Source organism: Vombatus ursinus, unplaced genomic scaffold (genome assembly GCF_900497805.2).
Source record: "Vombatus ursinus unplaced genomic scaffold, bare-nosed wombat genome assembly UNPS02014798.1, whole genome shotgun sequence".
Taxonomy (NCBI): Eukaryota; Metazoa; Chordata; class Mammalia; order Diprotodontia; family Vombatidae; genus Vombatus; species Vombatus ursinus.
Window position 1 is genome coordinate 23,866,319 of NW_020954576.1, and position 25,655 is coordinate 23,891,973.

General features: G+C 34.7%; 1 protein-coding gene across 2 annotated transcripts in view; it reads left to right on the top strand.

Annotated features, from left to right (window-relative positions):
• LOC114049605 (serine/threonine-protein kinase MRCK alpha) overlaps positions 1–25,655 on the top strand; it is a 410,500-nt gene that overhangs the window by 313,111 nt on the left and 71,734 nt on the right. For both annotated transcript variants that reach the window (XM_027870865.1, XM_027870866.1), the window contains exons 17-21: positions 3,139–3,263; positions 13,817–13,922; positions 14,337–14,485; positions 16,476–16,567; positions 19,442–19,518. In XM_027870865.1, the coding sequence (XP_027726666.1) occupies positions 3,139–3,263; positions 13,817–13,922; positions 14,337–14,485; positions 16,476–16,567; positions 19,442–19,518 (549 nt within the window). The remainder of the gene's footprint in view (positions 1–3,138; positions 3,264–13,816; positions 13,923–14,336; positions 14,486–16,475; positions 16,568–19,441; positions 19,519–25,655) is intronic.

Here is a 25,655-nt window from a genome sequence, read left to right on the forward strand (position 1 = left end):
ATTATTGCTAGCTCTATGTGAAATAAACATCTGATGCTAACATCTTAAATGATCCTTTAAATAAAAAAATCATAGGTCAAAACAAGGCCTGGTCACAAAGGTTGGAGAAAAAGGACTAGGCTTCTGTTCCTCCTTGGGCATTGGTCCTGGTCCGTTTCTCCTTGCACTGCTTTTTTGGATTGTTTCTGCTATTCTGCCTCAACTCTAGTTTCTTTGTGTTTTGCTTCTTTTCTGCTTTTAATTTAAGGTTTTAATTTGCTTCTTTCTAAAAATAGTTAGAAAATGATTTTCCTTAAGGGCAGTTGTCTGATTATGTCGTTCCTTTCTTCAGTAAAATCCAGTGGTCTTCTTTGGCCTCTAGGACAAAATATAAATTCCTCTTTTTGGCGTTTAAAGTCATTCAGCACCTGACTGGCTCCATTCTGTCTTCTTAGCCTGGTTGCTCCTTGTACTTGTTTACACGCTCTGAGATCCTGAGGGGCCTGGCCCTCTGATTGTTGTACATCCTCCCATCACTTCCTCTTCCTCCTCACCTTGCCTCTTAGACCTCCTCGTTTCCTTCAGGAGCAGCTCAAGTGCACTATTCTTGATGACACCTTTCCTGATCCTTCTAGCTGCAGTCACCCTCCCTCAGTCATACCTTCTGTCTAGTTACATACCCCTATATATGTCCATGTTGTCTCCCCAACTTAAGTTTTTTAAGGGCAGGGATTGTTTCATTTTTGTCTTTGTGTGCCTAGCTCCTAGCATCCATTTCTTGGCACATAGTCAACAATAATAAATGCATGTTGATTGATTTTGGGGAGCATCCAGACTTCTTACTATTGTCCTTTATTATTACCCCATTTTCTTTCAGCAGCAGAAGTCTTTTTTTTCATTTTTCTTTTATTCCCTAGCATAGAATCCCCCCAAAAGTTCTTTTCCTTAATATTCATCACTATCTAATTTTGAGCTTTAACTCTCCTGACTCTGTCCTTACCAAACTGTTATTTTAAAATTCTTTCCGCTTATTATACATGTCATAAAATTTTGAGTTAGTTGATGAGTTCTGTTTACATAGTAACATTGTTCTCTTTGAACAAATCCGTACTTTTTCCTCTTAAGAATAATTTCTTCTTTATTTTCTTTAAAGTTTTATCAATAATTTGTTTTTACACTAGTCATTTCCATTTATTATAATAGAAACATTACAATTTAACAAAGAAAAATAGCCTTACAACCTATGAGATGTTCTACACCTTCTACTTCTGTTTCTACCATTCTTTACTTTGTGTGTGTGTGTGTGTGTGTGTGTGTATGTGTGTGTGTGTGTGTGTGTGTGTGTGGCGGGGGGAATTATCCTTTTGATTTTCTTTGATATTTGTTATATATACCATGGAGAAGATTTACAGTGTGGTTGCTGGTCATAAGTATAGCCTGTACCCCACTTTGCTTCATATATCATACTGTGTGTGATTCCTACTAAAAAAAGCTTTGTGCTGGTATCTGGGTAGAAGAAGAAAACCTAGATGCCTTCTCAATCATTTAAGACAAGGCACCTAAGTGGTAGTTGTAGACTTTATTTTTATACTGTAGAAAGATCCTAGACTGTAAGTTCTTCATACATTATTTCAAAAATTCTTACCTATTTTATTTATTAACTCTTCTTCTTTCAGTTCTGCTTTCTACTAATTGAACCAAAACAAAAAACCTTTTAACAAATATACATAGTTCAGCAAAACAAAATTCCACATTGGCTATGTATAAAAATGTATGTCTCATTTTGCCTTTTAAAATTCCATCACCTAAAAGTGTTGCTTTCATTTTTTATGATGCATTGTGTGTGTTTCATTACATAGTTATATAAGGGATATCCTTTATTTCAAAATGCTTTCTTTCAAATAGGCCATTTATATGTGACTATTTGCAGAAGACAAGTTTAAAATACAAATGTTTCTGAAATATGCTTGATGTAGAATATATGATAAAGACAACAAATGAATGGCATATCTAATAAAAATGATGGTTTGCTCCAACTCCTAAAAAAAAAATTCCATCACCTTTCTGGCAAGAATAAATATGTTATCAGTAGACCTGGTTCATGTTATTAAAAAGCAAGAAGTGAAAAAGAAATAGAAGGAATACTGGGTAAAGTTTTAGAGGAGATGAGGTTTTTCTTTATAATGAATATTAGCTACAAATTGAGTAAATCATGTTCCTTTAAAATAAGAGCAAATGAATTTTTTAAGGAAAAATACACTTTTGTATTTTGACTTATTTTTCCAAAGTTGCAAAAATGTGTATGTTGGGAATGTAAATTAAGAAACATTCAAACAAAATGGATAATTGAAAGGAGTGTTAAACAAAATTGTTTAAATGTTAAATGTTAAAGAAATGTTAACTCTTCTTTGATTTAAATAGAATAAACAAGGTGATCTTTTAGAAGGGATGGTATAGTTTGAAAACTTTGATGTGAAGGCTTTAAAAAGCAGTGAGTACTTAACAGGATAGGCTAAACATCACCTCTGCATAAACTACTTTATCTTTAAATTAACAAGTTTTAATGCATGATTGAGATGCAAATTTCTGCCCATATATAATCATGCTTACTTATTTGTAAACAGGAAAATCTTAATGAGTTCAAAAATCATGTTGCCTTTTTGAACTTGAAGTGATTGTTAATTCCATTGGCCATATCTCAGCAATATATTAAGGTCCCCCTCTCAAAAATGTAGCTCTTTCTAATGTTCTTTTTTGAATGAATTATGCTTTTATCAGAAATTGTAGCATTCTAAAAGTGTCTAGTAGCTCACAAATTTTCACACATATCCTTTATGATTTTTGAAGTTTTTTTTATATACAAGACACAAACTTATTCACTCAGGCAATAGTGTCTGTCTTTTTAAGGAGCTAGAAAAGAAGTCTTTTGAAAAGTAACATTATTAAAACAAAGCAGATTTGAAGGTGACAATAGTCTCTAGAACTCAATTTGGGAGTAAAATTGTGAAAACAGATTTTCTAATGAATTTTTATGTGTTATTTCAAGGTAGTTTCCAGGTAATTCGATCATGTTCTTAGTGTAAGTCAAAAAATTTGACAGATAGACTGTCTCAATGAGTAATTCAGATTACAGCTTCATGTCTTAAAATATCTTTTCAGCTCACTGCTATGTTTGAGAGATTAAGTATAACTAACCGACAACTAGAAGAAGAGATGAGAGATCTAGCAGATAAAAAGGAATCGGTTGCACATTGGGAGGCCCAAATCACAGAAATTATTCAGTGGTGAGTACTCCAATTTTAAATATGTCCTATTTAGAGAACTTGGTCATTGGGCAGATTGTTTCAATTACCAGGAGATTGCCAATAATGTCTTTAGCGTTGTTTTAATTGTCAAAAAGATTTTCCGTCCCACATTTCCACTGGGAAGGAAAAAAAATTGTTTATTCCAGAAACACAGGCTTTACTACTGTTCAGTCATTTTTATGCCATTGTGTGATTTCTGTGGATAGAGCCAGGAAATTCCTTTATTTCCCCCTTTGTTCTCCCACCTTGGCCTCATTTCCACCGCCAGGTTTCCCACAATTCACTTGAAAGCTACTCTTTCTCCTTAAGAACAAAGTTAACTACCCTTTTGTTGTATAGGTTAGACTTTTTAGGACTTAAGAAATACATCAATAATATTTAGTCACCCCTTTCTAAGACCAAAAGTTAAGTTTGTAATGGCTTTAAGGAACAAAAAGCCTAGAGAAAGAAGTAGCTGAAGAGAATATATCATTTTTTTCCTTCATTATAATATTGTGTTACATGTAATTTTTTTTAACTTTAGGTATGGTTTTATCAGTTCTCAATATTTGGTAAATGGGTAGTAATTTGAATCAACCTAAGTTTAAAGTTAATGTATTATTAAATTGCCAATCCTAGTGCTTTTACTAATTTCTCTGTTGTTATAAAACATAGGGAAAAACAAGTGGATGTTTATTCTCTTAATAGAAATACGTAAATCTTCTTCCCTTCCTCCCTAGCACTTTTTTTCCCATTGTCTTAATGCTGAATTTATCTAAAAACCACTTATTTCTAAATGTTTTTATAGATCAATTACTTTGGTAGTTTATTCTCAGTTACTGATCTTTTGATTCTTTAAACTATGTTTTTCATTTATCTTTTCTTCTACCAACTGAGGAATCTCATTTTAAAATCCAAATAAAAAGTGATTAAACAAATGGTACCTTTTTAAGGAAGCCTAGTTGAATTGATAGTGTTTTGATATCTATTTAAATGCAAAGCCCATATCTAAACAAAGGAGTGGGCTTATGAATGTGAAATTTCAGATGAGTTCCATATAGTGCAGCTAACAGTTCATAAACGTACACAATGTATATACCTGTCCAGAGAATATAATTTTTAACAGCAACCAAGGTTACAGTGTTAAGGTATCTAGAAAACTTAGTTTCCTTTTGAAGAAATTTTAATAGGATTTTGAATGCTAAACACACCATGAGTTTGATCACAACCTAGAACCTCTTCCCTTCATGTAGCTACCACAGTGGGCAGGGGCAGGAGAAAAAGAGTATTCAAGAAAGAAAGAAGCTTGGGTAAAATCATTGTAAAAATTTAGAGAAGAGGGGCAGCTAGGTGGCACAGTAGATAGAGCACTGGCTCTGAAGTCAGGAGAACTTGAGTTCAAATGGGGCCTCAGACCAAACACTTGACACTTACTAGCTGTATGACCCTGGGCAAGGTACTTAACCCCAATTGCCTAAAAAAAAAAAAATTAGAGAAGGAAAATGAAAATTGAGTGTGTATTTGCTATCACACATTACTGGTTCTAGTCTTCCAGTGTCATTTAGGAAAGATTGGACAACAATACACTGAAAATCAGCAATGCAAGGAAACCGCTTCACATGGAAGCTATTGTTTAAAGATTGACTAGTCAGTTAGTCCTCATATATTTTATTATATGCTTGCTCTATGTAAAGGAGTATAAAATGCACTTGCCCTCATGAAGTTTACAGCCCAATTGTAGAGGTACATCACGTGATAATCATAATACCAGCTCACATTTGTATAGTACTTTTTACAAAGTTTTTTTCTCAAAATCTTGGGATTAAGTAGTGAAGTATTATTACTCCCCATATAACATAGGAAGAAACTGTGAAACAACGGGTTAAGCAAACTGGCCCGGCGTACTATAGTATTAAGTGTCAACTCTGGGAATTGGACCTAAGTCATACAATCTAAGTCCAGTGTTCCACTTCTCCGCACTACTTCTCAACAGATTAAAAAAAAAATCAAACAATGTGGATTCTGTAAGTACTTCCAAAATACATATATCCATTTTATAGCTCATAGATCAAATAATTCTGAGGGGGAATGTCGGGCCCTGGACCTGACATATACTAATGGTGACAGTATTAGTATAGAAGCCTTATCAATTACATGTTATCTGATGAATCTGAGAGCACAGTTTATTATGACTTCTCCCAAATTGTGTCCCTTTTACTATACATGGTGCCAGTCAAACCCCAGACCTTCTGATAAGAACACAGATTTTGTTCATGCTCTGACTGCCCTCGTGTTGCATAAACATGAGACTCAAAAATCATTGCAGCCAAACTCTCTTACTCCATCTGGTGCTCACTACCTGGTCACAGACTAGTAAGGGACAAATCTCATGTTGTTCATCCTTTGTTTTCAGAGGACCAGTGACATCACAGATAATGGCTTGAATTGCATATAAATCGGATTTAAGTGAAGTAGTGTTACACAAAGTCTCTCTCTATCTGAGTCATCAAAGTCCAGTGGCAGGACAAAAGTCAAGATGACTGGCAATGACCCAGAATGCAGTGGACGATCTTGGAGTCTGTGATGTCTAACCAAGCTTTAAGTGTCCCACGGTGCCTGCTTCAGCCACCTTCGTGGCCATTGGGGTATATAGGGTGTATAGAGAGGACTAGTGCCTCTGGCGTTAGGGCTTGCAGAAGCCTTTCCAGGGCTGTTCGTTCACCTTAGGTGTCCACCTGTTACCCAGCTCTCACCTGTGGCCCCAAGAAGATTTAGTGTGTGAAGTAGCCATCTCAAACACGAGGAATGCTGTCCGCATTGCTTTTTCTTCTTTCTTGTTTTGGTTGAACACAGCCATAGGCATTAGGAGAGTAATGACTGAGTTTTCATCCAGTGAAAGGCTCTACCTGCTACTTTTCCTTCAAGGTCTACTGCCTTGCCCATATACTGAGAATGAGGACCCTTATCTCTGACTGGGGTACTCCTGTGCTCAGAGTTTGGTTGTGTCAGTGAGCCTGGGACAGGAACCCACATGTTCCAAGTAGGAACTCATAACACATTTTCTTACATTAACGGTTTTAGAGAGAGTGAATGGTTAGTAGAAAAAAAAAAAACTAAACTAAATTCAACAAATAATCGATTGGACTCTCTGCTCTGTATGAGGAGGCTTTGTGGTTGGCTCAGTGTATCCTGTTTTCAAGGACCTTACTTTCTATTTGAATATATGACATCATCATCATCACTAGCACTTTTATACTGATTTAAAGTTTGCAAAGCACTATATACGTGTTTTCTCATTAGATCCTCACAGTAATCCTAGGAGGTAGGTGCTGTTATTATCCCCCTTTTATAGAAGAGGAAACTGAGGCAGAGAGAAGGTAGATGATTGCCCAAGAATACAGAGCTAGTGTCTTCCTGACTCCAGTTACCCACCTAGCTGTCTGTAATAAATTCTTGAAAAGTTAATGAGCAACAGTGTATCATAATGGATAGTATGTTATACTTGGAGTCAGGCAGACCTGGATTTAAATCCCACCTCTGGCACTGTACTAGCTCTGTGATCACTTGTCCTGTCTGAGCCTTCATTTCTTTTTCTGTAAGATAAGTAATAACACCTATTTGCTACATTGCAAGGTTCTATAAAATAATATGTATATATCTCATGGTCCCAAACCCCAGGCTCAAGGGTTACATGATTGTGTTTTAGAGAATTTCTCTAAGCTGGCTCATTTTGCCCTAATACTGAGTTTCCTCTAAAAATCTCAGAATATAATTTTGTGTGTGGATCTCCACTGATGTGGGTAAAAAAGATCCTCTTTCCTGTGTAAGCACTCAAGATAACAATGTACAAAAGGTACAGAACAACCTTTATTTCACCCTACAGAAAATGCAAAGCCACACAAAGGACTTACTCTAACAAAAACAGCTGACAAAACTTCTTCTCCCTTAACAGTGAGTCCCACCTTCCAACTAGGGAACCTTCATAGGCTTTAGCCCTATAATACTATCCTTAAGATTTGGACTAGTCCCAGACAGAAAATGAACTTGAGATTGCTAATGAAGCAAATCACCCCAATGATAAACCTAAGCCACCAAGGTAACTTATCTGCTCAGTTCTTTTCTAAGAGGTTAATGTTGTCCAGGAATGACACCTTCCTTTCTATGCATGCTGGTTACAAAAACTTGGGATCTGGGAAATCTTCCCCTTCTTCTTTCTAGTAGACTGGGGCATGTGGCTCTTCAGGGATACCTGGTTTAGAGCATATATAACTGCATCACACTTCTGCCCTTAACTTTTTAATGTACCCATTAGCAGTTCTGGTTGGGAGTCTGCATATAACTAGGCTTTTCCCCCTCCATTATCACCTCAGATACATTCTTTTTTTTTAAGGCAATTGGGGTTAAGTGACTTGCCCAGGGTCACACAGCTAGTAAGTGTCAAGTTTGGTCTGTGGCCAGATTTGAACTCAGGTCCTCCTGACTTCAGGGCTGGTGCTCTATCCACTGCGCCACCTAGCTGCCCCCCATATACATTCTTAGTTCTCTTGAAGGTCTTTCTCTTTCTTCCTGTCTGACTCTCAGCTCAGACTTCCCTATTCTTTTTTATAGTCATAGTATAAATGCCAGAATGGGCAGGTAGGGGGGACCATAAATAGGATGCTGAGCCTGGTGTCAGGAAGACTCATTCCTGAGTTCAGATCTGGCCTCAGGCACTTACTACCTATGCGACCCTGGATAAGTCACTTAACTTTATTTGCTTCAGTTTCCTCATCTGTAAAATGAGCTGGAGAAGAAAATGGAAAACTATTCTAGTGTATTAGCCAAGAAAACCCCAGATTGGGTCATGAAGAGTCAGACATGACTGAAATGAGTGGACAACATAAAAGTCAGAAGCTCATATCCACAGTAGCCTAAACCAATCAGATTATTCCCAGATTAGGAGACTTATTCTCATATTTTGAATGAGTTAACAAATTACCAAGTCCATGAGAAGTACTCTGCCATCTCAAAGAAATGTTTGTGGAACTTTATACATCCTTCATTGGGAGATGCATTCAACATCTCAAATGCTACCTATCTGTAACCTGGTCACAATGATCTCATCTATGCAGGAAAATAACTTTTAAAGTCCAGAGAATGCGACACATTTGTCCACAAACCCTACAGTACCAACAGTATTCTTCCCCTTAGAGCAGGCCTGCACAACCTGTGACCCGTGAGGCCTGTAGGGACACTAAAGGATTTTGGGCTGCCCTTGAAAAATGTAGAGGATGTTTTCCTCTAAGTTTTTTGCTGGCCACCTGAAATCGTTTGGTGTGCTGCAAGTGGCCCATAGGCCATAAGCAGCCTGCGGGCTGCAGGTTATGCAGGCCTGCCTTACAGAATAGAGAGACCAGTGGCAATACACCCTGTTGGATATGCCAGCACAGTTCTACACTGGCCTACAAGCACTGTATCAGTATTAATTATAATTCCTGTTAACAGGATTTTACTGAGCCAGTCTCTAACCTGAGAATGACGAAACAGCAGGCCAGACACAAAGTGCCAGTAAGCACACAGTCTTTTAATTAATCAGTTTCAGAGTGAGGAATATTCTGTTAGTTGAAGTAAAAGCACAGATTATATACTTAAATCACAGTTGGAGAAGGTGGATTACAAACAATCATTTAGTGGTTTCCCACAAGAAACTCCATGAGTCCCACAGTACAACAATTCTGGAGTCAAGTCTTTGGGGGTTGTGACTACCTCCCCTAAAGTACAGAATGAGAATTCTATGACGGAAACAGGTTCTACAATCTTTGATTCACTTCATTTAAGGTCTAGTGATTGTGAGTATTGTCAGAGTTTTGATTTATCTGTTTAAGCTACATTGTGAGCTCTGACTCCCAAGCTAGAGAGGCAGCTCTTGAGAAACTAAATTATTAGTATATTCATTACACATATCATATCAATTAATATGAAAATTATAAATTCCTTTCTCATTCCTAAATAACTAAGGAGTTGGTCCATGATTTCTTAACCCAGGATGTAAAGGCAGGTAATAAGGTACTAAATTAAGTGTTAAAACCATGTAAATCATTGAAGGTAAAGGATAGGTTGTAGAGGTGATGAGGTGTTAATGTGTTAACAAGGTGTTATGCTTTTATAAAGTGTGAAATTCTCCCTGAAAGAATTAGAGGGGCCTGCTTACCATTAGATAGTAGAAGATTTGCCATGCCCCGGTTGTCTTTGAAAAACTAGCTTTTGCTAAGGTCTACAGTTAAGTCAAAATGGAAAGTAGCTTTGGGGATGGTTTAGATTTCCTTTCACCACATGGTCAGGGCAGATGACCTCTTCAAACAATAGGAGATGCCACATTCAACACAGAGTAGAGACACACAATTTCCAGACACAGATGAAGGAAGAGAGTTAAAATGAGCAACTGTAAACAGGAAGCAGCTTCAAAAAATGGAACCTCTGGCAGCAAAGAAAAGAACTAACTTTGGACTCGAGAACTACCCTTCACAATTGAAAGTCAAGCAGCAAACAAAAAGAGACGCCCAAGTGAGCAAACGTTTAAAGAACAATTAGGAGCCACACTATACAAATTATTCTCAAAAATTAAAAAAAAAGGACCCTACCAGAATCTTTTTATGATAGAAATATAGTCCTATTATCTAAACTAGAAAATGATAAAAGATAGAAATTAAACTGTGGACCACTGTCTTTAATGAATATAGATTAAAAAAAAGTAAACAAAATCCTTTTAGACTGTAACAATTTATCCAAAAAATCATTCATTATGAACAAATTGGATTTATACCAGAGATGCAAGAATAGTTCAACACTAGGAAAGCATTCAATATAATTAATCATATTGAAAACCAATAAGACTTTAACAAAGTATAACACTCATTTATGCTAAAAACCCTACAAAATGTACGCTTAAAGTAGGTCTGCACAACCTGCGGCCCACAGGCACACCAAAGGATTTTGGGAGGCCCATGAAAAATGTAGAGGATGTTTTCCTCTACATTTTACACGGGCCGCCCAAAATCCTTTGGCCATGGGCTGTAAGTGGCCCGTGGGCCACAGGTTGTGCTGGCCTGGCATAAAGGAACCTTTTTTTTTTTTTTAACATTGCAAAAAGTACATCTCTAATGCCAAAAGTAAGCCTCATATTCAGTAGAGACTGATCTTTTTCCAATAAATAGGGAGTAAAGCAAGGTTACTCACTCTCTAGCAACAACAATAAAAGAAGGAAATTAAAGACATAAATATAGACAAAGAAAAAATTAAAGACAAAGATGAAGAAAGGTTAAAATTATATCTGTTGATGATATGATGGTATACTTTGAAAATCCCAGGGAATCATCAAAAATACTAATCGATTATAGCTTCAGCAAAGTTGAAGGCTACAAAATTAGTCCTCAACTATCAACATAGGCCTCTGAAGGAGGCAGTTTGAGGGCCCCATTCCCTGGAGTCAGGAGAGGGGGCTGCAGGCAGCTCAAGGAATGCCTGCTTTTTTACCCTGTCCCCTCCCCAACCCCCTGCATCACTGATCCCTGAGGATCCTGTGTGTGCATGTTCAAACAGGATCTGTGAGGGAAGGGAAAAAAAGGTCAGCCCAACTGACGGATGCATTTGGAAAATGTGTACAGTGTATAACACCAGGGATTTCTCACCTCCACAAAGGAGAAGGTAAAACAAATGTCAGCTCAACTATATAGCACTCAGAGAACAAGATATTTGTAGTTAAAGACATGCTTTTAGAGAACATTCTGGTTACTACAGCCTTGCTCTTTGTGGAAATACATCTAGTCTCAATATATTCACAGGACAAGATATTTGTGGCTAGAGACACTCTCTATGAGGACATTCAGGTTACTGCAGGTTAGCTCTCTGTGGAAGCACATGTAGTCTCAAAACACTCAGAGGAGAAGATACTTGTGGCAAGAGACAGTGTCTGTGAGAACATTTTGATTACTACAGACTTGCTCTCTGGGAGTACATGTAGTCTCAGAACACTCAGAAGACAAGATACTTGGGGCAGGATACACTCCTCAGAGCATTCTGGTTACTACAGCTTTGCTCTCTGCTCTCTGGGGAAATGCATCTTGTCTCAGAACACTGAGCGGAGAAGATAGTTGTGGTAAGAGACATTCTGTCTGAGAACATTTTGATTACTATAGCCTTGCTCTCTAGAAATGCATCTAGTTTCAGGACCCTCAGAGGAGAAGATACTTATTGCAGGAGACATCACAGTCCCATTACTACAGGCTTACTCTCTGTAGAACATGTCTAGTCTCAGAACACAGAGAATATAAGATACTTATAGCGTGAGTCACAGTATTTGATAACATTTCAGTTGCCTCAAGCTTGGTCTCTGTAAAATCTAATCTTGTTTGAGAAAACTCAGACCTCTAATCTTGGTCACGTTCCATGAGAAATAAAGGTACTAAAGAACAGGAAAAAAACAACAACTGTATTTCTATATATATTAAAAACAAAATCCAAGAAGCAATAATAGAAAGGGAAACCCCATTCCAAATAACAGCAAAATGCATAAAGTATGTAGGGACCGATCTACTAAAGCACACAAGAGACTTGTATAGATTTAACTACAAAGTGCTCTTTTAATAAATAAAAAAACAAATAGTTGGAGGAATATTCAGTGCTCATGGCTAGGCTTTGCCAATACAATAAAAATGACAATATTGTACAAAGCTAATTTATACTTTTAATGTTGTTACCAATCAAATTATAAAGGGAATACTTTATAGAATTATATGAAATAATAACAAAATCCACTTGGGAAAACAAAAGTTTTAGAACATGAAGGGAAATGATGAAAAAAATTAGAAACAAAGGGGAAGTAGCTCTTCCAGACCTCAAACTCTAATAAAAAGCAGCAGTTGTCAAACACCTGATGGTTTAAGAATAGAGAGGTAGATCAAAGGAATAGATAAGGGAGCATTAGAAACAATGGAACTCAATAACTCACTATTCAATAAAGTAAAAAATAGAAGTTACTAAGGAAAAATTCCATTTTTGATTTAAAAAAAAAACCTACTGGGAAAACATCAAAGTAGTCTGGCAGAAATTAGACTTAGACCTTATACCATATTCCACAATACATTCTAAATGGGTAAGGGACCTTAATATTGTTGTTGTTGTTCACTCATCTTCAATTGTGTCTGACTCTTCATGACCCCATTTGGGATTTTCTTAGCAAAGATACTAGAGTGATTTGCCATTTTCTTCTCCAACTCATTTTGAAGATAAGGAAACTGAGGCAAACAGGGTTAAGTGACTTGCCTAGGATCAATGTAAGTAGTAAGTGTCTTGAGGCCAGTTTTGAACTCAGGAATATGAGTCTTCCTGATTTCGGGCCTGACACTCTATCCATTGCATCACCTAGCTGCCCTTTATTATTAACAATGTTAATATAAATATAATTAATGTAATATTCCAACATGAAAATCATATTCTTAAAAAATTAGAAGAGAAACAGGTCACATGCCTTTAAAATCTATGGGTAGTAAATGTATTCTTAACTAAAGAAGGAATTAAAGGCAATTACAAAAAATTAAATAGATAACTTTGATTATATGAAACTGAAAAGCTTCTTCACAGATAAAATTAATTTACTTAGGCTACAAGGGGAAGTGGTTGAATGGGGGGAAAATCTTTGTATCAAATTTTTCTAATAAGAGTTTATTATCCAGGGTATGTAGACAGTTAACAAATACACACACACACACACACACACACGATGAATAGCCATTTCTCAACACGTAAGTGGCCAAAAGATGTAAACAAATTGTTTACAAACTGTTTACTATTTACTAATTGTAATACAAATGTAATGTAATATTTCTGTGCTGTAAAAATGATAAATGTATACCAAAAAGCATGAAAAGATCTACATGAAGTAAGCAGAGCCAAGAATGTAGTATCTATCTTGACTACAAAACTTTGAATATATAGAACAATCACACAAGGAGAAATAAAAAGTAAATAATAGTAAAATTACAAAAATCAACCATGTCTGGAAGAAAGAGATATGAGAGGACACTCCTTCCTTTGCAAAGATGGAGGGGTATTCTGGTGATGCACATGGAACATTTTTGAATTTTTTCAATGTATTGATTGATTGTGCTGATTTTTTCCCTCTTTTTCTTTCCTTTTATTTTGTCTTTAAAAGTACTTTTTGTTTTATGGGATAGCTGTGGGAGAGGAGGAGAAGTTCTCAGGAAACTCATGATGATGTAAAAAAAGTTATCAATGAAAACGTAAACGATGTTAACTATAAGGAATATTTTTAGTTTATTAATCATAAGGAAATCCAAACATTCCCTCACAAAGTTTCAATTTTTCTGGTACAATAAGCCTTTTCCCAGACAAAAGTACTATAATTTAGGCCTTTTTCTGTGGTAAAGCTCAAAATTGTTCAATCATTTATCACATTTCTTTTTTAGATTTTTAACATATATGTAATTGAGCTACACAATTTAAATATATAGCCTTTTAAGAGTCTTCACGTTAGTCTTTTGTTTTTCATATGCTAGGGTGAGTGATGAAAAGGATGCACGAGGGTATCTTCAAGCTTTGGCCTCTAAAATGACAGAGGAACTGGAGGCATTGAGAAATTCCAGCCTTGGTACAAGAGCAACAGTAAGGAATTGCCATTTTATGTAAGAATTAATAGTGGTGATGAAAAATAAGCCATGAAAACTATTTTGATAAGGTTATGTTTTTCCAAATTTTGACCTATAATAAAGTATTTCAGTAGAAATCAAATACTTTGACTTTCTCCTTAATTCAGAATTTATATATCAAACATAATTTCTGTAATGTACTTAAAATTTTAATTAATGAGATGTTCATGTAAAAATCAACCTGTTCTCTTATAAATAACTTATCTTTGAGCTTAGTGTAAAGTAATAATTTTTACAGATTATTTTTCTATTTTATCATTTGAGAAAGGTAATATTATTGGAGTTTTTCCATATTAATTTTGGAATTTTAGGTCTTATATGTTGGAAATATAATAGAATGTAGCTGGAAACACAATTGCATTGTTTTTAGGATATGCCCTGGAAGATGCGCCGTTTTGCAAAACTGGATATGTCAGCTCGGTTGGAGTTGCAGTCAGCTTTGGATGCTGAAATTAAAGCCAAACAGGCCATCCAAGAAGAGCTTAATAAAGTGAAAGCATCAAACATCTCAACAGAATGGTGAGATGGAGTAATACAGTTCAAATGGACTGCTTCCTGAGTTTGTGAGAAGGCATTTAAAGAGAGGTCTTAGTTACATGCATTTAATTTCATGCCTATCAAGCCATTTTTCTTTACAAAGAAAAAAAAAAGATCACTTAATTCCTTCTTTTTTTCCTTAAGATGGCATTAAAAATCATTTATTGATTACTTGCATACTTCATGGTTTCAGCATATCTGTAATCCCATTTAGAGATACTCAATGACTGCACCAGTATAAAGTCAACATGGAGAGGCAACAAAACTGGTTAAATATATTTGTCAGTGTTAATCCCATGAAGACCCATCTTGTATTGTTAACAACTGATCACTGGTTTTTATTTGGTTGACATCCTATTTGGGTGTTTGTTGGGAAGTGTGTATTGTTAAAACAAGTTGTGTTAAAAGAGCTTTGTATTTCTTTCTCGGTAGAGGAGGTTAGGTTAGAAGAGAGTGAGAGAGAGAGAAAGAAAGAGAGAGAGAAGGTAGATGTTGGTTAATTGAAAAAAAATTAACTTTTCAAATGTGTCAACAAATTTTAATTTTTTAAAGTAAAGAAAACTAAAGATGAAAGACACTAGTTTCTACAAAAGATTAAATAGCTTGCTTTAGATTAAAGTGCTTTCCCCAATGCAGTATAAGCTTCTCCAGTCCAGAACCTGTTTTTATTTTTGTGTCTTAGCACATTGTGTACCTGGCATGTTGTAGGTGCTTAATAAATGTTTTTTTGATTGGATTGGACTCTTCATCAGTACAGCCCTCAGCACTTCCATACCTTCTGTCTGTTGTAACTCAACAAATCCCTCCTAGTCAATCTTGCCTAATACATTGAAGGGCCTCTATTTCTTTTAGCATTTTAATGGGCACCAGTGTAGCACTTGAGTTGTCCACCTCTTAACTTATGACTCTTGCTACTTGAACTTCTTACCACGTTTTTGCCATAGATGTGCCTTTCAGACACTTGAAATTATCATTTTTCTGGAATCATATTGTTTTATAATTTACAGCCAGTTACCATTACGGAAAGAATATTGGGGAGGGTGGATGTGTGCGTGCGTGTGTGCGTGCGTGCGTGTGTGTGTGTGTGTGTTGTATTATACTTTTTAAAAAGACTTCAAGTGCACCTAGAGCTTTCATAAATTTAAAATTCATGGATCTATTTTTTCAGTAAGCCAAAGAAAAAAACCATTTCCCAGGGCTCTCTAAGCTTAACACCAAAGTAGGGGACAGCACAGTTCTGAAAGTTTAGAATATTAATAATTATCTCAGTGATTTTGTCTATGAATAAGTTACTACAAATGAGTTGTAAAAGAACAGTGGAGGGATTAAAAGAAATAAATTTGATAGTCAAAGTGTAAATTGTATAAATATACAGTTTTCTTAAATGTAGACCATTAAAAATCTAAAGTGTCTTAAATGGAATGGGAGGAAATACATATATAATCCATATGTGTGTGTGTATGTGTGTAAGTTCAATTTTTGTGTGAAAAGCAAACCCATAAAAATAGAATATTTAATTTTTTAAAATTTAAACTGGGAGTCAAACATGCTTTATTTAAAATTTTATGGCTCTTAAAAGAAAAACATTATTGAGCATGTGATCCAAAACAGCATGTGGAGGTGCCAATTAAAATATTGATATATAACAATACTGTTGTACATCAAAGTAAAGATAAACTTTTCATTTACTCAAGGTATATGAGTTTGATGTGAGTCAACCTCAGAATAGTAAACAAAGGCAGTTTTATGGTTCCATCCTAAATAAGTCCTAACAGAATCTGAAGCATGCTTTTGTTTCATGGCATTGTTTTTTATTTGACAATTCAAGTTGGCCAATATTAGTTTTTAGTCTAAAATTCCTAAATAAGCCTTTCAAGTGACAGTAATATGAATGATGGGTTAAGTGAGGAAATAGCTAGAATTTAGTAGCTAATTACATCTTTTTCTTTTCCCTCTCTTTCCCCCCTTTAAGCAAACTGCAAGAGTCAGAGAAGAAGAACTTGGAACTGCTTTCAGAAATTGAAAAACTGAAAAAGGAGACTGAGGAGCTTAAATCTGAAAAGGGTATGGAAGCTGGTGTCCATATAAATCAGGTCTCATTGTACTGTGGATATATTTTACTATATAAGAAACTGTTTATAGTTTGTGTATGAGAAATACTGGCTTCACAGAGCCATTTATTCTGGGTTTTTTGTTTATCTTGATAAGATCTATTTTTATGGTAGGAATAAATATAATTTTGCACCAATTTGAACTCCTTTTCATTAGTATAGAAATTTCTATGAACAGCTTTTTGTAGTTGGAAAAAAATTTATTTGAAGTTACTAAACCATTGTCACTTTCCATTTTGGAATATTCTAAGTTGCTGTGGCACGATGTAATATGAATATGTGATTATATCTACAAAAGAAGACTATTAAGTTAACTTGTCTTTATTAGTCATCTGCATATGTCTAGAAATTTGCTACCTGCTGTTAGAGGCACAAAGGAAACAATATTCATCTCCTGTCTTTAAGGAACATAGAATTTAGTTCAGAAGATAAAAGTGATACATAAAGTAACTAGATGAGAAAACAAAGCATTAAAGAAGGGGGTAATTAGCTAATGAACAGTTGTTTTTGAATGCCATGTTTTACTCAAGTTTATTGAATGAAATGCATCAAATGAGCCTGTCATATATACTCTGAGATTTCCTTAATTGTTACTTTTTCTCACTAAACACTGTGACTGCCACAAAAAAAGAGCAATGAGACTGTTTTGCATTTCTCTTAAATGTGCTGCTTAGAATTTCCTTTCATAACATCGATAAGACTTAAACAACACTTTCTATCTGAAATGAATATGTAACATCAGTAGATGATATACTTTTAGCAAAGAACCATTGAAAATTATGCTAAATTCATAATAAAATAATAATGATAGGTAGCATTTATATTTAGTCCTTTAAGATTTATAAACATTTCAAAATATTATCTCATTTGATCCTTACCACAGCCCTGAGAGATAGGTGCTATTATCATCCCCATTTTATGGTTAAGAAAACTGATATAGAAGTTAAGTGACTTGTCCACAGTCACACAGCTAGTGTCTGAGGTCAAATTTGAATTTAGGTTTTCTTGATTCCAAATAATTGCCTTTAAGAACTTTTCTTTTCATAGCACATTTGTAAATCAGTAGATTTGCTATGGCACAACTAAGGTCGGTGGAAAGGTGCCAAAAACACCATTTCTGGGGTACTTGTCCTTCCTCCTGGACCCCATTAATAGTGAATTTGTGCCAAAGACAGCTTCTTACCCCTTTACCCTAGAAAACTCATGATATTGTGGAGTTAGGCAGACCTCTCCCTCTAAGGCCAGACCCCAGTCAAATCTCCATTCTCCTTGATGCCTGCCCTGAGTACAAAATTGGTTAGTTATATTTCTGATCCGTTATATGCGCTGAAGAAGATTGACAGATAGGGAAAAGAGATGCACATAATGAAGGTACAACAGATAATCCCCTCAGTGCAATATTCCTAATTTTGCAGGTGTTTCATAAATACTTATTGAATGATTTGTTGACTGTAATAGTGGGTGGAAGGGGGAGGGGGGGAGAGTGAGAGAGAAGGGGAGAGAGAGAGAGAAGGGAGAAAGAACTCAGCAGCAGTGATTGGTGCAAGGGAATGCAGATTTGGAGCCATAAGTACCCTACTGGTATAGCTCCTGACTTGGTTAAAATTTGAGAGGATAAAAAGAGATTGCTTGGTGAAGGGAAGACAAAGGTGGACAAGACATAAATGTGGTCATCATAGTGGTCTGCATTTCCCAGATTAGAACTACAAAAAAATTCTGGTTTGTTGCCTATCACCAAGACTTTCATGATGTACGCATTGTGTCTTGATACGTTGTTTGCCAAACATTATAATACATTAAGCCATTTTAGAAAGATTAAAAAATAACTCTGACATTATGTGGTGCTCTGTAATTTAGTTCCAATTTAACATTTTAATGTAATTTTGTTTTAATGGTGATTTGGTCTAAGAATGCAACAAAATAACAACAGTTGCAGAAATGAAGATAAATAAATATGCAGTTTTGTGCAGCATCTCTAAACATAGAGATTGTATCTGAAAAATCATAGGTAAAATGAGTTCTTAAACAATATGACTTATTCAAAGTGCTAAAAATTGTATTTGACTATTTTTTGTAATGTTTTGAGTAGTGCGTTGATACTGGCATGCTTTACTTTAAAACTCAGTTTTTTAAGTACAATGCTATTATTTAGAAAATAATGCATGAGACTTTATTTTAAAAATTATTTTGAGACAAGGTATAATCTGGATTCTTCATTCTGTCTGAACAGGTAACCTAGTGGCTAATACCTTGAAAAAAATTTTAAGCCTAATTAAGTGAATTGTTTTATATAATATTTCAATAAATGCATTGTTTTCTTATAAGAAGTTGTTTATATTAGCAGATCCATCCTATGCATTTCATAAGAATATTTCAAAGCAAAAATATCAGTTGGTTAGAAGAAATCAGCACAGACAATTTGAGTCAGTTGAAAGGCCCCTTTTATCGAAAATATTGTGGGCCTCCCAAGAAGATCAGAAATTTTGTTTAAGCTCTGTATTTTAGTGAGAAGGGGGGGAATGAGATAATTTGAAACTTAAGAAGCAGTTATGTGAAGGCAGATATGTCTATTATTCCATTACAAAACCTACTATGGGTGTACTAGGAAAAAACCCCACAAAATCCTCTGATCTTATGATATATAATGCTAAGAAAAAAATTATTACTAGTATTGAATATATTTTGGTTTGAGTGTGTGTACACAGGACTTTGATGATCTTTGAATACTTTGGTTTGGGAATGTCTTTTAACAAACTCAGGCAGAAAAGGTCATCCATGAAAAGTAGTTTTGTTCTCAAGCTTAAAAAAAGTTGCTGCTGTCTTCTAGGTGTAAAGCACCAAGACTCACAGAATTCTTTCTTGGCATTTTTGAATGCTCCTACCTCTGCTCTGGATCAATTTGAAGTAAGTGTAAAATCATTTAATTTCTTTTTCTCTCGTTTTATAACTTCATGTTATTTTGAAATTTTCTTATACTTATATAAAAACTATCAATCAATTAATAAGTGTTTATTAAACATTTGCTCTATGCCAGGCACTGTGCTAAGCACTGGAGATACCAAAAAGGAAAAATAGGCATTATTACTTTATAATTCCATCATACATTAGCACCTTGAAACCATGAAATGAAAAAAGAAAAAATGGAAAGAGTGTGATTTGGTAAACAGTCCTACTGTAATTTTATGTAAGCTGAAGTAGCATTTCTTTTAGAGCTGAATGACTACATTTAATGGAGAAAATCTGAATTTGAGAGTCATTATATCTAAAAGTTATACTGGTTATTTTTTATTGATACTTTAGATGTTTTCTTCTGGTTTAATTTTATTTTTAATAGTGTGCTATATTTGATGATATTTGGGACATAATATTTAAATTATTTAATTACTTTGTGGCATGGGAAAAAAAAGCACCACTTTTTAGATGTAGTTAAAGGGATTTATAAATTTCTTGAGTAAGAAAAGGTACAGTATTTACTTTGTTCACTTGTTTTCTTGAATTAATGCCATTTATCATTTTATTTAATTGTTATAGGAGATTGGAGTTATTATTTATTTTTATCAAATTGCTTCATACATTTTTTTCTATTTCTTTATTGCTGTATTCGTTAAATAGGATTCCTTTTCTTCTTCCTCATCTTCACTGATTGATTTTTTGGATGACGTAAGTCTTTCATCTTCAAACAATGCACCCCTCAGTAAAAGAGATCAGTGAATTGATTTGGAGACTCTATAAATTAATGCAGTCAATTTAAGGAATTGTAGAATAAATTATGGGTATACAATGTTTCTACATTTTTCTTATACATGAAAATAAAGTAATACACTCTTTAAAATGCTTTGATTATCAGAGGATCTGTCATTTTTCCCTTCATTCTGGTCCCCTTAAATCATTCTCAGATCTGAAATGCTGATTTAATTTTATCACCACTACTAGTATTTTTATTATATGTGTTAATTTCTGTTTTTTACTTCTTCCTTTTCTTTCCTGTACATTAATCTTGGACTTCTTTGAATCCTCTTCCTAAAATATTTTTTTAAATTTTGTTTTGGTGTTCATAACTACCGATTTTTAAAGACTTATTAATTCTATTAAGTGGCACAAAGGTTAAGGACAGTGAAATTTAGGCTACTAATAAAGTTTTCTTTTAATGTAGAAATGGACTTTGAATTATTTTGAGTTAGTACGTGTAAATCAATATAAATTGACTGCATTATTATTTCCCTCCTGAATAAAACCTATAGATTTAACCATTTAGATAGCTCCCATCAGATAAGCACCATTCATCCTTTTTACATAATTTCTTCTCATATGAATTATCTATATTCCATATTAAATAATATAATAATCCTTAATACAAAAATTTTTTTTATCATGTTGAAAATGCTATGCTTCAAAAAGTGTTAAGGAGGGTTGGGGGAGCAGTGGGATGGTGCCATGTCAAACATAGACTCTTTTTATCAGGAGAAAAATCTTAAAATACTATATCCCTTATATTTTAACAGAGATCTAAAAGTGTTCTTAAAATTACTTAGCACATGATAATCAGTGCATGTTAATTGTGGTTATATCTTAATGAGAAATCTTTTTATTATTAAACAACACAAAGTCTGGCTGCCTTGGTATGTTTGAAATAGTTATATAAAATTTCACATTTTTGTTTAATCTAGAATGTGCTGTTATTTTTGTGTTGAAGAATAATTTTGGGTACCACTAAAAAGTACTATATATGATGATGGTATTTTTATGTAAATTATTGCTAAATCTCCTAAATTATAAAATAGTCAAATACAAGTACCATTCACCCTTAAAAACATTTGAAGAGAGTTTAAATATTACTTTAAGCTTCCTTTCCTTCAAATAGCAATTTTCTTTTTCTTTATAACTTATGTCCCTCACTCCTGCCTCTACACACTTTTGTCTCTGTAACATAATTATAGAGAGAATTATGACAAAAATAAGGTACCACCATCAGAGGTACTCTCTAAATTAAGGAATGCTCTGGTACTTCGCCTAATTGCTGAACTTGGATTAACTTTCTGCTGCCACCAACCAAGTGTAAAAAAGTGTTGAGGGAAGGTGGTAGGGACTTCTCTTTGAAAACTGATATTGTGTTTAGAACATTTCCCCACTTAGTACTTCCTCTCTGGAAATGCTCTGTTTCCCAGATTTGCTGTATTTTAGCATATGCAGCTATTTGAAATGAGCAACAAACTTTACCAACTATGTAAGGAGACTGTGTGGTATGGGGGGTGGGGGGAGGTATATGTAGAGTTAAAGTAACCCTCTGGTGTTATTTGGCTTGGCACAAATTTAAAGCATCAAGCATTGACCCTTCTAGGAATTCCCTATCCTCAGTCTGTCAGTCTACAATCTCTTTTTATCTTTAATTTTTGGGATCACAGTTCTTCCTCCTAGTTCACCATTTTGTTCTACTCTCTATGTCAAGCTGTTTTCTTTAGTTTAGGCCCTAGGTATATCCCTTTTCTCTTCTGATAGAAATCACTGTTCTGGTCAATACTTGCTGCACTAGCTTAGCATATTTTCTTTCTAGGTTCTGCTTACACTTAATTTCCTTCCTTTAGCCTATTATCATTTCCCTGAGTTGAATTATCCATATGTGTAAGTAATCCTAGGTTCTATTCTCCTTTACTACATTTTTCTTGCTTCCTCTGACTCTGCCTTTAAGGCTTTTCTAGTGTTTCATTTAGCCCACCCCCATCTTCTTCCACCCCCTTCCCCAAGCCTATGTTCTCTTCAGCTTTCTTTCTGTATGGTACCACATCATCAGTCTACTTTGCTAGAAATTCCATCCCTCACCAAAAAGGGTCATCATATTCTTTTCTCAGAGGATTTCAACACATATACTACTATGTTAAAGATCATTGCTGTCACCAAATTTTAACATACACAAGGCTGCTTTTTGCCATAACAAACCTCTGGCCTTCATCTGGGGTCACTACTCAGCTCACACTGACATTATTGTATAAAGGTTTTTATATGTTATAATTGCTACTTTTAATTTCTTAAAAGAGTAACGCTATTTTAAGGTTATAGTACAGTCAGGTATACTGAAAATATAGGTAAATTAAAAATTGTTCCTGTTTCTATATAGCTACTATTCTATCCATAAATAAGTTTTTAAAAACTAGAAATATACTCTTTTGTCAGTTATTTTCACTATTATCCACAAAGATACAGGAGAATGATCTCTGGATAGTCTTACCCAGTCTTGTGGCTAGCTCAAGTTCAGTCCAAGGCATTGACTTATCTCTATACTTAATTTGGATCTGATTTCGTGGATATAGGTAATCTCTCCACTGTTACAGATCATAACCCATCTATTCCTTCTTATCCCATGTGATTCTTAGCCATGATTGTCCATAGGTCCTTCATGGAGGATCTACCCAATGTATATTAGAGGCCCACAAAACATACTAACTTTAAAATTCAGGTTAATTCTCTTCTCTCCCAACTTTTCACCCCATTTATGAATCTTTCAAAACAAAAACCAGAAAAAAAAACTTCTTTTGATTGTTCTAGTAGATCATGGCTCTTGTTTAATTAAAATATAGACTATTATTTTTAGTTAAAATATTTCCTTTTCATGTTTAGTGTTTGTCAGGTTTCCCTATTTTGAATTGTGTATCTTTAATGAGAATGTGTGTGTGTATGCATTTTTTCCTGCCTCAAAGATGGAAACAAACATTAAATTGAGTTAGGTCCTATGCTGAGGGAGTGAAATATTGATGGAGCTGAAAGAGAAGAACGAGCAGTGAAGATGTAGGAGTAGGTCTATGGAAGTTCTTCATATTGTCTGCTACTCTAAATTGCTAATTCATGCCAGAGTAGGAAATGCCCAATTTTCTTCTTGCTTCAATAGTGGCTAAGAATCAGAGTAGAGTTGGAGGTAAGAGCTATGAGTTTTGTAGTAACTTTCAGTTACAGAAGACCACCCCAGCTGCTTGTAAAAGGTTGTTCAGGATCTAAATCTGAAGGAATATTAGTAACTTTGGAATAAGAACTTTAAAAATCTTAGTAGAAAGATATTAATAGAATTGGACTGTCTATCTAGTATAGAATTGCCCTTTGCTCTCACTGGTCACTCTGAGTAACTTACACTTTTTCTAGTCTTCTGTGAGAGTGCAGTGATCATAAAGGCTTCATCATCCTAGTGTCTTAGAACCTGCTCTTGTCTAGCTATACATGATGCCACATATTCTCATGCACAGCTAATCTTAGGCTCTGGAAAGTGTTCCCAGGTTTATATGCGAGTCCACATGTGTTTTCTCCAACAAACCATGACAGGAGCTTCCAGTAGTTTATACTTTGTGGTGGTAGTGACCTGATACAAATTCATTTGTAGCTTGAAATTGGGGCTGTGAGTAGGGCCAGGATCAGGGTTGTACTTCAATAAAACTGAAAAAGAAGCCGTGTTTGTCTCTATTACCCTTTAATTTTCATCCCTTCCTGAGAATTTAGTGCCCAGATTTTATCCTCTAGCTGTCAAAAACTACTATAGGACCCCACTTAGGCCTTCTCCCTTCACTTATACAGTACCTAAAATTACCTGTCATACCTTTTCTTATGCCCTCCAAATTCACATTAAGGGATAATATAGCTAATGCCACTACCATTAACCTTCCTAGTATATTTTCTTGATAATACAAATGAACTCTTATCAGTAGAATTTTTAAGTAGTATAAGAGTATTATATAAACATAGAGACTGTGTAACTAGTGCTAGTGTCTTCCTCTTCATACCCTTCACCTCCAGCCATACCTTCAGTACAGCTTTTCTTTGGTTTTTAGATTTCTGAACATTATCATATACACCTTGGCTAGTCAATTAATTTGACTCGACTGTATCCAAAATAATAAATTGTTGATTGATGATCTAAGTGCCATGAGCTGTGATGGAAATATAGCACTGTAGACCTTTTTTTTTTTTGTAAGTAAATTATCAAAAAAATGGTCTATGGTTTTATGGTTTTTAAGGATAATTGTGTGTGAGAATTTTTGTAAAATATTTTCCTCTTTTCTCTGTCGAAGCACTCTCCATCCTGTATTCCAGCTAGCAAAGGCAGATGTGTAAGAGACCATTTATTTAATCCTTAGAATCCATTAACTAATTCTCAAAAAAAAAACAAACCAAAAACCCAAATTATACATGTGTGATCAAAAGATATTCCATATTCTAGACTTAAAGTGCTGATGGAAAGGATCTTGTAGATACTAAATATATGTTTTAAATGATGCAATTACATATAAGGACAAAGCACTGGTTTCTTTCATCTAGTAGGCAACTAATTTAGATGTTTATATAAAACCGTGTATTTTGTGATTTACTGTAATTACCCCATTGGGGAAAAATGTAATTTGCCCTTTTCTATTGAAAATATAAAAATAGATGTCTGGGATTCAGCTGCTTATACCCAGAGACAGCAGATGCTTCCTGAAGATGAGCATTTTTATTGTAGATGATTCATTATCATTTTTAGTTGTAAGCAAAATCAGATTTGGGTTATAATGTAGGTTTCTAAGAAAATGTGATATTGTTCATATTCAAAGCTATTTTTACTGACTCTTCAATAGAACATGTTCTTAAGGTTATTGTAGAAGTAAGGATACATTTTCATTGAGCTTTCACAGTTCTTTCAACTGATAGTTTGCATTTGAGAGAGACCCATTTGGTTGTGGAATAGAATTTTTTTTCTTTATGTGAAAGTATCTAGGCCATGAAGGGATTGAACCTGAAACTTTGGACTCATTAGCCTCTTGCCTTTATCTGAAATAAACAACAAAGAGTAAGCTTGGAGTAATGGGAGGTGGGCACAGGATCTTACTGGAAATCAGGAGAATTGAATGTTGTAATTTTAGTTTTCTATCAACTTATTAAATAACCATGGATAAATCACTTTAATCTCTCCCTTCATGCTTTAGTCGAAGTCTTCATCTGTAAAATGGTAAAATAGAAATAATCACTGCCCTCCCCCTTATGCTTGTTGTGCAGATAACTAGAAAAACATTTTGGAAAAAGTCGAA